This window comes from Martes martes (genome assembly GCF_963455335.1).
Source record: "Martes martes genome assembly, chromosome: 11".
Lineage (NCBI taxonomy): Eukaryota > Metazoa > Chordata > Mammalia > Carnivora > Mustelidae > Martes > Martes martes.
Genome location: NC_137899.1, coordinates 24,938,541 through 24,954,220, shown reverse-complemented (window position 1 = coordinate 24,954,220; position 15,680 = coordinate 24,938,541). Strand labels below are relative to the sequence as shown.

The 15,680-nt window shown below is 35.4% G+C and overlaps 1 protein-coding gene across 2 annotated transcripts in view; it reads right to left on the bottom strand.

Moving 5' to 3' along the window:
* Positions 1 to 15,680, bottom strand: part of PHTF2 (putative homeodomain transcription factor 2) — a 118,700-nt gene that overhangs the window by 46,593 nt on the left and 56,427 nt on the right. For both annotated transcript variants that reach the window (XM_080818812.1, XM_080818811.1), the window contains 3 exons: positions 8,811 to 8,867; positions 2,503 to 2,572; positions 1,783 to 1,941 (listed from right to left, as the gene is read on the bottom strand). In XM_080818812.1, coding sequence (XP_080674938.1) covers positions 1,783 to 1,941; positions 2,503 to 2,572; positions 8,811 to 8,867 — 286 coding nt within the window. The remainder of the gene's footprint in view (positions 1 to 1,782; positions 1,942 to 2,502; positions 2,573 to 8,810; positions 8,868 to 15,680) is intronic.

Here is a 15,680-nt window from a genome sequence, read left to right as displayed (position 1 = left end):
ATTAAGGCTCATATCATCATTTTGTCACTGGCTGTGACTCAAAGCAGGTTAAATCACTTCTTTGATTTGGTAGGAGAATATTCAGTGTTCACCACTTAGGAACACTTACAATGTCAAACTTTGGTTCTGAAATGAAAAATATCTTTTTCATGTCTGATCTAACCTGTCTTCCTTATTTAACATAGACAAGCCAGTAAGTAAATTTCAGACACAGTATGTGCACTCTAGTTACAATGGAAACTAGTTATTATAATAGCAAAAGACAGCAAAAAGCTTAAATGTCCAATACTGATATAGCACAGAATATTTTACAAAAATTTAAAAATGTATTTTTAAGACTCTGATACTTGTGATGACATAAGGCAAGAAAATATAAATTTTTATACAGAATAATCTCAACATTTAAAAATGTTGCAAAGTAGGGGCGCCTGGGTGTCTCAGTGGGTTAAAGTCTCTGCCTTCGGCTCAGGTCATGATCCCAGGGTCCTGGGATTGAGCCCCACACTGGGCTCTCTGCTCAGTGGGGAGCCTGCTTCCTCCTCTCTCTCTGCCTGCCTCTCTGCCTACTGTGATCTCTGTCTGTCAAATAAATAAAATTTTAAAAAAAAATGTTGCAAAGTAAACTGAAAGGCAAGATTTTGGGTAGGTAAATTTAAAAAAAAATTTTTCCTACATTTTCTAAATTTTCTGCAAAGAACATTTATCATTTCTTTAATTAGAAACACACACATAGTCTCTCTACTGATAAAAAGCACAAACCTTCAGAGTTTACTCCCTTTTATGTATAGAAGATGTACCCTGCCTTAAAAGAAACAACTTTACCTAAATAAATGTCTATAGGTTTTATTACACTTTCATTTACTTAAAAGACATTTATCTGAAAAACGAAAAGATATTTATCTTTTTACTTAAGAGTTTGTTGATAAAACATATTTAAATAATCATTCAGGATTACAATCATGTTTTTAAAAAAGCAAGACATTAGAATGACTGAAAGGGTAACCCCTAAATTAAAATCACTGTTTTTATTAGAGCGCAGGGATGTAAGTGGTGTCTTCCTCAGGCCTCCGAGCACTCTCCAGCATCATATATTATGCATTAAATGCTGTGGCTCTGACTGGGCACCCGAGTGCGTCCAGGCTGGTAGGCAGCATGCTGGGACTGTTGAGCATGTCGCTCTGCAGTCAGACTGCTTAGACTTGAATATGGACTCTCCTGCACCTGCAGACTGTGTGACTTTGGACCCTCAGGTCCTTCGGATCGCTTTCTATCAGTTAGGTGGAACACCAGTACCTGTACTTCCCTGCATGGTGGTTGTGAGAATTAAACGAGAATCTGAAGAGCACTCAGAAAATGGGGTATAGATTCTCCATATGGAATGAGGACAGTTTCAGAAGACAATGGTTAAAAGAAAAAAACCATGGCTGAGACAGGAAAAATGAACTCATACAGCTTGTATAAAAAAGACTGGTGGTAGGTATATGTGGTATGTATGTGCATTTGAAGAGACTTTCTAATTGTTAAATACCTCTCAATCTGTATTTTTCTTTAGCCATCCACAGATTCTAATTTTCATTAAATTATACTGGAAAATAACTGCTTTGTTTTCTCAAACATTTTTAATACCAAACCAGCTGTATTTTATTAAATGAAATATCACAATCAATGTGTATCTTCACACTTTGTATAATTAGTATATGTTTTTTAAAAAGCCTTAGTAACTCTAAAAACATAACACCCTGAAAGTTAAAAGCAAAATGAATTTCTATCACTTAATTATACCTTGCAGAAGATAAAGGACAAGAAGCCAGAAAAAGATGACTTTTGATGTTACTTGTAACCACCACCGGAAGAAAAAGGGGAAAAACACAACTCGAACAATTCCCTTTCTAGTCAGAGAAGTCCAAGGACTTTCAGGTTTTGCCTTAGCAAATGCAGACCCTGGAAAAAGTAAAATAAAATGACATAGTACATTTATCATTCTTTAATTTCCTTTGAGAAAAAATTTCAACATTTGAAGAAAAACCATGTCTAATTTTATTTTGCATTACACTGTGAGAAATTAGACACATTTAAAAACATTCTTCATGCTATCATATTAACTCAGGTACTCTGAAAAAAACAATTTTTAACTGAAATAACAGCAGAATTTCTCCCACATATTTTATAAATATAAGACAATGTTCAAATGTCAGTTTCAATTAGGAATTAAAAGTTACTTTAAAAAAAAAGTTACTTTAATTTTTATAACCAAGCCATATAGCTTGCTAAGCAAACACAAGCTGGTTTTCTTTTCATTATTTCTTAGCCCAATCTTTAGTGGGAGTAAAGACTAGACAATGGTATTTAAATACCTCCATTATCTCTTTCTTGTACAAGTCCTGCCTTCACTTACGCTCACATTGCTTTTATTCCTACAAACATATATCTAACCCACTTTGAATTCTCTTCCTTCAAGGTCAATTTCTAATTGCATTAAGCTTTAATTTATTCAAGACTCACCTCTTACAAGATCAACATCTATGAGGTCTGGTTTCACATGTGCTGTTTTCTTTGGTTTATTCCTTAAACCCTATAATATATTAAAGTAGTATTGGTAAGAGAGTAGGTCTTAGAAGTCCTTATCACAAGAAAAAAAAATCTTTGTAACTGGGTATAGGAATGGATGTTCACTACTTATTGTGGTTATCATTTCTCAATATATACATATCACATATACAAATATCAAATATCGAATCCTGCTGAATACCTAAAAGTAATATAATCCTATATGTCAATTATACCTCAGTAAAAAAATAGTATTGGAATTCAATAGATATATTTTAAAATCTAGACTAATACAAAATAATCAAATTCTAAAGATTTCAACTAAAAAAAAAACTTTAAGGAATATACTGGAGAAAAATATAAAACACGACATCTTTGTTACAACTGGAACATAACTGTAGTATTTTAATACATTTTATCATTTCCCAAAAGGATCAATTTAGGGATGTGTGGACAGGGGAGAGCTGTTTATTACTGAAAGCAAAATTCTAGAACAAAGACTATCACTACCACCCAATCTGGATGTGCAGTCTGAGACGGTCCATGAGACTGTGTGGGCCCAGGTTTGCACAGGAGAGTGTGCTGAGGATGGGTGGAAGAGCAGGGGCCCTGAGAGGCCCTCAAGGGGCAATGGTGGGGGCACTGCTGCAGGAAGCAGTGGCTCACAAAGCTGGGGACAGACAAGGATGCAGACTTCTCAGCTGATGCCAACATGTGGGGGTGGTATTAGCTGAGACCCAGAGAGGATGAAGCATACCTCAGGATCGCCACTATGTTCACATGCCAACCACTAAGGAGACCACGATACCACCTAATCACCTTAGAACTTAGACGCCATGCCCAGGCGAAGGAGGAGGGAAAAGCAGAAGTCACAAACTGAATTAGTTTAAACTCAGAATTATTGAACACTAAGGTTAAGTTTCTGCCACCAGTGTACAGAGTGGGAATAAGGGTAGAGATAAAAATCATCGAAAACACACACACACACACACACACACTTAAAACTAGGATGTTGAGAATTGGAAGGGCTTAGGCTAAATTCCTCCAGAAGCCAAGTGCTGAGATATGAGACACAGTATTTAGATGATTTGTTTACTATTCATTCAATTAATCAAGTAACTGAGCAGTAAATTCTATTTGGTCCTCATCCAAAAAACGATGACCCCTAAGGTAAAAATTTAGTTAAGTACTGTTTGCATCCAAAACAAAGAAGAGGAAACTATTTGAGCTCAGAATTAACTGAGATGTTTAAACCAAATGCACCCTGAAATCAAGAAGCAATTAACTGTTGAACCCTTTCAAATAGTCTGTCCATGTGAAGTTGAAAACTACTCATAGGTACAAAAACAAGAGAAAAAAAGAGGATAGAAGACATAGTCATGGTAGTTTTATATATAGTCAGTCCTCATATTCATAAATTCTTTATTTGCAAATTTATTTGATCCTCAAATCAATACTTGCTGCACTTTTGCAGTCATTTGCAGATAGGCGCGAAGTTAAGAGTGGCAAAAAATTTGAGTCACCCAATGTGCACACTCCCAGCTGCAGTCAAACAAGGCAACAATCTGCCTTCTTATTTCAGCTCTCATGCTGAAAATAAGTATCCTTTTCACAGTCAATTTCATGCTGGGTTTTGCTTTTTTTGTACTTCTTGTTGGTAATTTTGTTGTTTAAAAATGGACCTCAAGCACAGTACTGAAGTGCGGTCAAGTGGTCTAGCGTTCCTACGTGTAAAGAAGGCTGTGATGTACCTCACTGAGAAGATGTGTGCTAGATGAGCTGTGTTTGGGCTTGAGTTAGTGTCGTTGGCCATGAATTCAGTTGTTAATGCAGCAACAACATCTATTAAACAAGGTGTCTTTCAACAGAAACATACATAAAACAAGGATATGTACTGATCACTTGATGAAAGTGTGACTAGAGGTGGAGAAATTGGTCAGTATCTGCTAATTCAGTGTTTATGCTGACTTTATAGAACACAACTCCTGTGAATTAACGAGACTTGACTGCATCTGTACTTCATTTCCCATTTTAACTCATGATAGAGTGGCTCGCAGACTATGAATCATCCCCAGTATTTTGCAAACTGGAAAAGCAATTCTAATAATACATACATGTAAAAACAAAATTTCATTAATAGAGAACTATTTAAATTTGGTATGAAATTTGAGATTTAACCTTTATTACTGCCAACATTTTTTAACAGTACTACATATTTTGATTTACTTCTTTTATACATTATTTTTTCAAATAATTTGAAAATAATCTTATTGCCAGTGTTTTATGACAAATCTGAAGCTTAACTTACTGCTGTATACCTAAAATTTTTATCAGGTTGTTTAAAGAACTTAAAAGTTCTTATGAGAGGAACAGTAAATTAACTTGATTTATGCAATTGTGTTGTTTTTCAACATGTTCATTCTTCTTGACCTTTTTCATATGTGGTTCATTTCCTATTTAATATTTTATTAAAACTTTAGTTTGAGCTACATTGTAGAGTCACAGCACAACTGCCGGTTTGTTTGTTTGTTTGTTTGTTTATTTATTTATTTAGAGAGAGAAAGTATGTGCACATGAACAGGGGCAGGAGGAGGTAGGAGGAGAGGGAGAGAGCAAATCTTAAACAAGCTCCATGCCCAGCAGAGACTGACATAGGGCTCCATCTCACAACCTTAAGATCATGACCTGAGCCAAAAATCGAGAGTCAGACACTTAACTATTTATTTATTGTATTTTTTTCTAATTGCCAGCTTTGATAAAACTCACCTTCACAGTAACATATCAGAATATTTAGAGAGTTTAAAATAAGAAAAACAAAGAACAACTTCACTGACAAATCTTCTAACATTAATGATTTTAAACACAAAAGATATTAGTACCCATATGTAAGCATTTGTAAGATACTGATTTTAATTATGTAGATATTTTAAGCTGGAAAATTTTAAGTTGGTTTAGAATGCACTATGTTCACGCAAAATGGCATAGCTTTCAGGACTATCATTACTGACCATCAAAAAGTTTACATGAAGAAACAAAAAATGAAAACTAAGTTCAAAAGAAAAGATTTTAGCAACTACTCACTTAACTAGAAAGTAGAAACAATCAGGCACTATAAATATAATTAATCTCCAAGCAATCCAAGTAATATATTCTTTATTGAATATACACTTAAAGTCTTAGAGTACATTCCTAAGGCACAAGAACACAAATTGTATGAAGTTTTGAATTTTTTTAAATCTGTAAGTACACAGATAATGTTGAGTCAAAAAGCTTATAACAGCAGTTTAAATTTAGAAAGTACTTCTGTTCAACAATGCAGACGTCCCATGGATGGAACTATTATAATACTGCGATTCCACCAAAGGACATAACCATCAGTTTCACTTTCCAGAAATCCTATTTAGTTTCCCCATCCGGTTTTTCCTCTATAATGATTTTAAATAGCATGGTTCTTTTTTATTGAAGCTTTATAACTCTAGTAAGTACTAAAACTGGGGGAAATTCCATTTACTTTTATTTATTTATTTTTTTTAAAGATTTATTTATTTATTTATTTGTCAGAGAGAGAGAGAGAGAGAGAGAGAGAGGAGCGAGAGCGAGCACAAGCAGACAGAGTGGCAGGCAGAGGGAGAAGCAGGCTCCCTGCCGACCAAGGAGCCCGATGTGGGACTCGATCCCAGGACGCCGGGATCATGACCTGAGCCGAAGGCAGCTGCTTAACCAACTGAGCCACCCAGGCGTCCCTCCATTTACTTTTAAATTTGGGTCAAGGTAAACAGAAAATGGAAATTTTCGGTTATAATTTCTAAAATGTTTAAGAAAAAAAATAATTTGCAACTTAGAAAAAACTTTAGCAATATCAACTAAGGTCTTTGATTTAAAAAAATAAACATTTCCAAGGAATATATTCTCATGGCTTTCTTTGGTTTCTTTAGTTGCTGCTCACTGCTGTGACAGTAAGAGAGGACAAACTCAATGCATTCTGTACAGTGTTTTCTAAGGATGAGGTACAGTGTTTTTGGGTTTCTTTTTAAATCAAATATTAATATTAACAGACCACAGTTGTTTCTCTACCTTCCTTAGAATAAATGCAAAATTATTTTACACTATAAACAGTTTGCCTCCACAAGGGAATGTTTTAGGCTTATCAACAAAGTGACCCCTTTATTTAATTCAAAATAATAAGAATAAGCTTTAATAACTGCTTTTACTTCTTCACTTACAATTACAAAACGCTATCTTTAAAGGGAGACATATTTCAGAAAAAAATTACAGTTCTTAGCCTTCCCCAAGTTCACCCTGTCAGTACATCAAGGAACCGCTAACATAATCCTCTGTTATCCTAACTTCTATTTAGGCATTAAAATAGTTCTAAAAGTGAGGAATGTAGTATTTTCTGATGAGCGGCTTAAACAGTTTCAAGGCCTCTTACTAAACCTGCATGCTGCTCTTCGCTCTGTATCCTCACTCTGCACGATATTCTTGCCAGACTACTGTCTCATGGATCTCTTACCTCCTTCCCTTTTATCTCTTCCTTTACCTATCCATTAAATGTTGTTTCCCAGTGTTGCTGTTCTCAGCCTTTTCCTGTCATCAGCCAGTGTAAATCTCACTCCTACAGTTGTGTTGATATAATGTGTTATAATAAATGTATATAGCACACATATACATACTGATATATACACACTTTCATACCGAGGACTCCCAAATCTCTCTCCCAAATACCACCTGAGTATTTCTAAAGCACAATTACAAATCTGTTCCTCTTCTAGTATTTCCCACCATGCCTGAGTGATGTTTCTAAAACACAAATTTAATCAGGTAACTTTTTCTGTTTAAAATCCTTCAATGTCGCCCTCATCATTTTCCAGATTATGTCCAGACTCTCCCAGGTGAGACAGTTAAGCCCCTGCACAATCTGACTCCCATTTTCCTTTCTAGATTCATGCCCAACCACCCCAATCTCCTTCCTCCATCCAACCTATTACCAGTCAAGCTCCTTGAGGATTCCTCAGTCAGTTCTGTTCCTTCTTTCCTGCATGTTTATTTTCATATGCTCTTCATTTTGTCTGGAATGTTTTCCTCATTCTCCCCAATGTTTGTCAAACTCAGCTCATGAGTCAGTTCCTCTGAAAATCTTTCCCAACCTCCCCAGGGCTGCTTCCCCCTGCACTCCCCAACAGAGACCTAAACTGAATCGATCTCATTTGTAATTATGAATCTCATCTACAAAATTATAATCCATTCCATCCTTCCCATGATTTAATCCTGTATTTAACACACAGCAGGTGCTTACAGCAATTTACATTCTTCGTGAAAATAGTTTAAAGATTAAAACTGACCAATGACAAAGAATCTTGTTCTTTATCATAGATGACTAAGTTGTCTAAACACTGAGTTTTTTTTTTTTTTGACAGATTTTTAAGAAACTATAGACACTGGTTTCCAATCTAACATAAACCTTTTCATACAAATAGAAAATGGCAAGCCACTGAAGTAACATTCTCTGGGCTCAGATTAAATTTAGCTCGTGCAGGAACACACAGATTAGTATTATCTATGCAAATGAAAAATATAACTCTTATTATCAAAAAGGAGCAATTGCTAAGAAACAGAACAAGTTTAGTGAAAAAACAGTTTTCATGCTAGGAAGGTAGCCTATGAGAATGTCTTATCAGCATAAGTGATTACATGTTCAAGAAGAAACCACCTACTACAAAAACATTTCTATTAATGCTTTACGTTCCTAAGTTCTTTTTAAAAATGACCAACTCTTTAGCGGCTCTACTTGCGTCCAAGTCATTCTGTTAGTAGCAACAAAAGCAGATCTCAATGAAGCAGAGCAGCATTTGACGGGACCACTCAGGCGGGAAAAGTCCTGAAACACTTACCAGTTTAATAAACTGTACAGAGCAATGACAGCATCAAAGGGGAGGAAAAGCAAACTAGAAGTATAAGGTGACAAGTGAAAGGGGAAGAGAGCTGATAAAAAATAATCATTAGAGAATAATTTTAAAAAGAACAGAGGATGCTAAAAAGCAAAAAAAACAAAACAAAACAAAAAAACAAACAAAAAAAAACCCTCAGAGGTAAAGACACATGACTCCACCAGCATAAGAGTTTACCTCTGTATTTAGAAGTTTGGACAGAATAAGTAATATTTATACCTTAAAAGTGTATGGAAAGATAAACGACAAAGTGTGGTTAACAATCAATTTATATAACTATGTTTCAGAATATATGAAATGAAATAAACTTGTTACCTTGATTTCTCTTTGCTCGACAGATTTTTCCCATATTTGTTGATCATATGCTCCAATCTATGTAAATAAATAAAATACAACACTGCATTAAACAATCATTGTTGGTACCTGTCCAGTAGCTATAACTCTGCTTGCAGTATAAGCAACTCCGCGTTCATTCGGCACCAAGTATATTCAGCTGTGTCTCAGACTTCTGGGATCAATATTGTATTGCAGTAGTTCTCAAAGGTACAGTTTCAGGACCAGCAGTTTTAGCATCACCTGGGAACTTGCTGAAAATGCCAACTCTCTGGCCTCACCCCAGAGCTGCTCAGTCATATGGCTATGGCCCCAACTGTCTGCAATTTAAAAATTCCTCTAGATGATTCTGATACACTACTAAAGTTTGAGAACCATGCCCTAAGGGAATCCTTTATTTAAAATAAACATAGCTCTGGTACCTCCAAGAAAAAAACTACCAATAATAAATCCTATGGAGTTATTTTTAAAGAAAATACAAATGGGGGCACCTGGGTGACTCAGTTGGTTAAGCGACTGCCTTCAGCTCAGGTCATGATTCTGGAGTCCTGGGATCAAGTCCCACACTGGGCTCCCTGCTTGGCAGGGAGTCTGCTTCTCCCTCTGACCGCTTCCCTCTCATGCTTTCTCTCTCATTCTCTCTCTCTCTCTCAAATAAATTTAAAAAGCTTTAAAAAAAGAAAATACAAATGTTCTACAGAATTAAAAATTCATAAAGCATATAGATCAAAATTACCACTTGGGTTACAGTTTAAACTAGAAAATAAAGTCTTGAAGTGATTGAAGACACAGGGTGAATATCGAGAAGTAGAATTCCTTTTAGCTTCTATGCCCATCACTCTCAGATGCTGTAAAGTTCTCTGAACTACACCTTCACCTGGGCAGGATGAACAAACCATTCTTACTGTCTGTCTCTAAGTTCTTTGCTGTTAACACATACTGTCCCCAGACCTTTAATTCCCAGTGTCCAAGGGGACACTGAAGTGGGTCATTAGCTTATAGTTTTAACGGAGGATTTTCACTTTTAGCATTAACTGAAAATTAGAATTCTGAGAAATTAAAATTACTTCAGTTAATTACTAGATGAGACAGATAGAGACCAGATTCAGGCAGAGGTATTATGAGGATATTCAGGAAAGAGTATTTTCTGACTCATGACATCATTCTACCCAAAAGAATTTTTATCTATAACACTCTTTAAAATCTTGTTTCAAGAAATGAGAAATTAAGAATCCAAGCTGGTTTAAAGACAGACATGAAGGGGGTAGACTAAAATGATTACATGACTCCATAAGTGCCTTTCATTTTGATTATTCTCTCTTATGTATCATCTTATTCATACTAACTTCTCTGGTCCTTTAAATCCTTTTCTCTTTTTCATCAACTTCCTGTGACTTCTTTCTTATTTTTTAAAATCATTTTGTGATATAATATACCCTGCAAATTAAAATCTTAGAACACCTAGACCAAGCCACATGGACTGAACAACTCACATACATGTAACCAAAATGGCCAGGAGTCTCTCTCTAAAGCAGGACAGATTAGCAAGAACCAACTGGTTGGACTTAATGGCAGAACTGACCTGCAGTAACTAGTTGTCTTTTACCCTCCTAAATTTTAAATTCAATCAATCATCTTTAAAAATCAAAAAAGATAAGTATGGGAACACAGATTCTACAGGAGCAATTCTGCTCTAACTTGATAATTCAGAATGACTGAGTTTAATTCAATCAAAACTTATTTTTAAAATGTGCAACAATTTCAATGGCACTGCATGCTTTTTAGTGAAACAACAACCCAAACTAATAAAGAATAGGTACTGATATGTTTTAATGATTATTCTGGCAGTATTTTGTTTTCACATACAAAAGAATGCACTAAATTCTCTTTAAAAAGAACTCTATTTTTATGTCAAGATGACAAGAATATGGACATGGAAATATATGTCCCACAATTTTAAAATAAGGAAAAATAAAATAATGCATATGCAAAAGACCAAAACAGAAATGCATGTCAGTCCTTGGCCTACGTAGGTTTGATGCAATCCCAGCATGGTACTCAATAGCTCCAGACTTAAAAAGGCTCAGAAAATCTAATAAATCTTGTGGGGAAATGGTGGCTAAAAGTGGAAAAGCTTTTTGAAGGCTGAGGTACTTGTAAATAGCAATACTTGTAAATACTTGTAAATAATACTTGTAAATAACTCTAAAAAAGGACAGTGGTGGTGAGGTATAATCCTATAAAAAGGATAAAGATGGCTTATTTTATTGGAGAGTTCATCCCCCCCCCCCAAAGATTTGATGGGTTAGAGGAAGAACAGCTTTCACTGTAATAGAATGTGGGATCTTAACCTTTATTTTTTTTTTAAACTAGATAAATGTCACTTTCAATTACAAGCAATTAAATGTCTCTCCAGGGGAGACATCAGTTTTCCTTTGCAGAGGACATATTTTGTTTTAAAAACACTACCGGATAGACCTTTCAGTTACTTGAGCAAATAGACCACTTTCTTGAAAAACAGTGTGAGGGTGCCATGAACCTAAATACGGGTATTTTACCTGGTCATGGCTCTGCTTAATAATGCACATGCCATTAACAAATTAGCCTTAAGTATAAATTCAGACTGAATTGTGTCTGAAAATTATCTGTTTCTTGGGATGTGTGTGTGGCACATCAAAGGCCTCCTGAAATCAGGGTGGTGGCAGGATGCCAGAAGGGACAGGGAAGGAATTCTAAAGACCCCTTCTGATCTAAAGCCTCATTTAATTGCACAATGAAATCTGTCAAGATAGATCAGAACACCTGTGGCTGAGGTCAAGCTATTCTCCTATAAGAAACAATCTTCTGGTTAGTCGACACAAAGCAAGAAAAGAAGTGAAACTTTAAGAACCATCTGCTCAAGACTTAGGGTCAGGGATGAAGGATAACTTGCAGAGCTGTGCTAACAAAATTAAAAGCAAATAACTCAACAAATGTTCTAAAGGTTCTGGTTCTATTCTACCTCTGACACAGAGACACTTGGCAGATTTGACTAAATCATCTAAACTTGAAAATGTTTCTTTTCCTTTTTTATTTCTTCTACATAAAATTAAATCACAAAGCTGAGTTCAATTATAGTTCTCTGCAAAATCTGAGGACAAAAAATTTCCTTGTTTTTTAAATGCCATACAAAAGAGTAAAGGAATCTCAGCAGTAACATTTGCCTAAGAACAGAAATTTTAATCAGATAATACGTTCTTCAACTAGGAAAAGAATATTATGTAATATGTTGGCTACTTCCATAATTCGGCTACTCCTAATGATTCTCCCCTGCCTCCAACAATGCCTCCACTACTTGGGTGTCTAGAAAAGTGCCCAACATTCTATGGAAACAAAAGGACATACAGGGTATATATATAAATAATGCTTTTTTGGTAGACAGACCTACAAATACCAAGGCAAATAGTGTATGAGTAGTACTACGGTTTTCCAACCCATTCTTCATAACCGATGATCTGCTTCAAGGAGGGAAAAACATTAATTCTCTCTTATTATGAGAGAAGACTCTGAAATCCTGATTTACATTTGATATGCAGGCAACAGCTTGGTACATTTTAAGAAAGTTCATTCTCTGGTGCCTGGCTATGGTAAGCACTCTTATTAACACTCTGGGTTGTTGTTGTTTTTTTTTTAAGATTTTATTTATTTATTTGACAGGCAGAGATCACAAGTAGGCAGAGAGGCAGGCAGAGAGAGAGGAGGAAGCAGGCTCCCTGCCGAACAGAGAGCCAGATGCAGGGCTTGATCCCAGGACCCTGGGATCATGACCTGAGCCGAAGGCAGAGGCTTTAACCCACTGAGCCACCCAGGCGCCCCAACACTCTGGTTCTTAATCCCACAGATGCCATGGACACCTTAAGCCTCTTAAGCCTCAGTGTCCTCTTACCCCAACTAGAGCTGACCTTTTTTTTTTTAACCTGGTCCTAGACCCAACACTTTGCCCTCTATAAATCAATCCTGCATCTTCAACAGCAGGTCTGACAATCCTATATTGATCTCTTAGAATACTTTCTATAATGACATAAAGGACAATTCTAAATTTCCTTCTCACAGGTTTTAATTCCTAATTACTATGAGCATTACCTCTTCCGGCAGAACATCTAGCCAACTACTTCAACTACTAAGATTGAAGCTATAAGATGCAAATATCTTTATTTGCTATCTTCTCCATCTCTAGTATCTGTTTTCTCATCAATTATTTCTAGTATTTTCTTTCCTCCTCTTTTTACAAATGAACTTTGCACCTTTACAGAAGTTAAGGCTGATTAAAAATAAACCGAATAAATAAATAAATAAATAATTGAGGAAAAAGCATCCTGAAAGTGGTAAAAAAAAAATTTTTAAGGAAAAAAATGAGAATTAAGATATTACAGTAATATCAAGTGAACTGAAATTCAATTAAATGAATACTACAGATATTTTCTGACCTGAAGACTATCATAAAAGGGAAATGTATATGGTATAAATCTGAAATTAATGTAACTAATGTTACATTAAATATAAATGTATGGGAAGAGCCATGAGGGAGGAGAAGATTGGTAAATGGAGAAAAAGCCTGTCTTTGTTCAGGAGTCTACCAGAATCAGGCTTCTAAGAAAAAAAAATTTTGTAATGAATATGATGGTATCAAGAGTACAAATGTTAAAACCTAGACAATTAGATGGTGAAATGGGAAACACATATCACTGTGGAATTCTAGAAAAGAAACATCTGAAAAACAATTTGAAAAGCTACTCTTAGGTGATCTGATTACCTCTTAGGTCATCACATTCAGAACAGCAGTGGCTCAAATATCAAGAGGCTAAAGAGAAGGTGTCTTGCTTCAAAAAGGTAGTTACCAATAGTTTAATTAGATTAAGTGCTTAGATAAAAGATTTAGAGTTCACAAATACATATAAGCAGGGCAAATGGAGGCCCAGATTTGGACACATATTTTAAGCACCTCATTTCCTCAGCAAATGAACAGATAGACCATAAAGCTATATATCAAAATCCTAATTTTTCCTACTTCTATCATGCTCAGTTTCTTTTTTTGGAATCTCATTTCAGAAACAATGAAAAGCAAGCTATTAATTCCCACAAACATCAAATTTATTGTTTATTTTAAAGATTTTACTTATTTATTTGACAGTCAGAGATCACAAGTAGGCAGAGAGGCAGGCAGAGAGAGATGGAGAAGCAGGCTCCCTGCTGAGTAGAGAGCCCAATGGGGGACTCGATCCCAGGACCCTGGGATCATGACCTGAGCCGAAGGCAGAGGCTTTAACCCACTGAGCCACCCAGGTGCCCACAAACATCAAATTTAATTCAAAAAGTAAACACAGAGTTCAAATCCCTTCCTAGCTTGGCCCACTCAATAAACATCAGAGAGGCCAATCGTATACCAGGACAAATGTAGTCCACCTTTGGTAGCAAGAGTGTATGTTAAAAAGCATGACAAGGATACAAAAGCTCAAGAATTTCTTGAGACAACTTCATCCAAATAAATAAATAAATAAATAAATAAGAGAGAGATGCCCATGACCTTGCTGATTTTTTCCATCTCTAAAGTGACAGTAAATACACTCTACTTTTTCTGTGACTATTTTTTTGTACATCTATCATCAACTACAAGACCCTTATAGGTAAATATCGTATTGCTTTTACACTTGGGACAAGTGTCTTATTTTATTAGTGATTTAATAGCTATACAACCAAAGATAATTTTTAACCTTGAGTCCTTTTTGTTCTTTTTATAAAAATAGAAGTTATCAATCAGAAAATACCCTTTGTTATATTTGGAGTGTTGGTTTTTAATCTTTTGTTCCCTCATTGCCTTAGTTGAACAGCCTTTAATGTTTGCTGACAAGAGCAGAAAAGACCAAACTGTGCAAGAGAAGTGGATTTTCATCCTGCCTCTATCATGACCAGTCTTACGGTCTTGGCAAGTTTCTTGACCTCTGAGCATCTGTAAAATGGGGACAACAAAACATATTTCATAGAACTAGAATGTAAAAAGGGTGTTGTCTGATATATAGTTGGTGCTCTTTAAATATTAGCTCTTTCCCTTCTTGGTAAGTCAGCCCCTACGAGCCTTAATACCACTTTTTTTTTTTTTAAGAATTTTATCTTTTTTTTTTTTAAGATTTTATTTATTTGTTAGAGAGAGAGAGAGAGAGAGCGAGCACAGACAGACAGCCAAAGGCAGTCGCTTAACCAACTGAGCCACCCAGCTGCCCTTAATACCTCATTTTTAAGTTGATAAGGTTGACCTATACTTAAATTAATTTTTATAACAATATTCACTAATGATGATTTGGATGGCCACAATTTTTGAATGTATGAGTATGGGGACAGAAAAGACTCATTACTACTATGAAAAAAAGAACAAACCAATAAAAGCAGCTAGAAATGCCTGAGCAAAAGGTGCAAAGAAGAAAACAAAAATAACGTGTGTGGAGATAAATGTAATTTTCTTAATTAAAACCAATGTTATACTTTATTTTAAAGAATTGTTCACAGTTTATAAATGAAAACAGGGCTGTCAGCACCCAAAACCTAATGTGCCCAGACACCTAAATTATGTAACTTTCATTCCAACAAGTTTGATAAAAAAGAGAAATTGAAGTGTTGAACAATATAATAAAATTAAAGTTACCAAACAAAACAGTGACTCTGAGAATAAGATATCCAATGAAAGAAAACTTTTATCTATAATCCCCCAAACTATGTTGCCACAACAGATATTTTAAAATCAGATCTAGTACCTCCATTCACATCACTAAAACATACTAAAGAAACTATTAGGGTCACTCAGAACTATTAGAACTATTG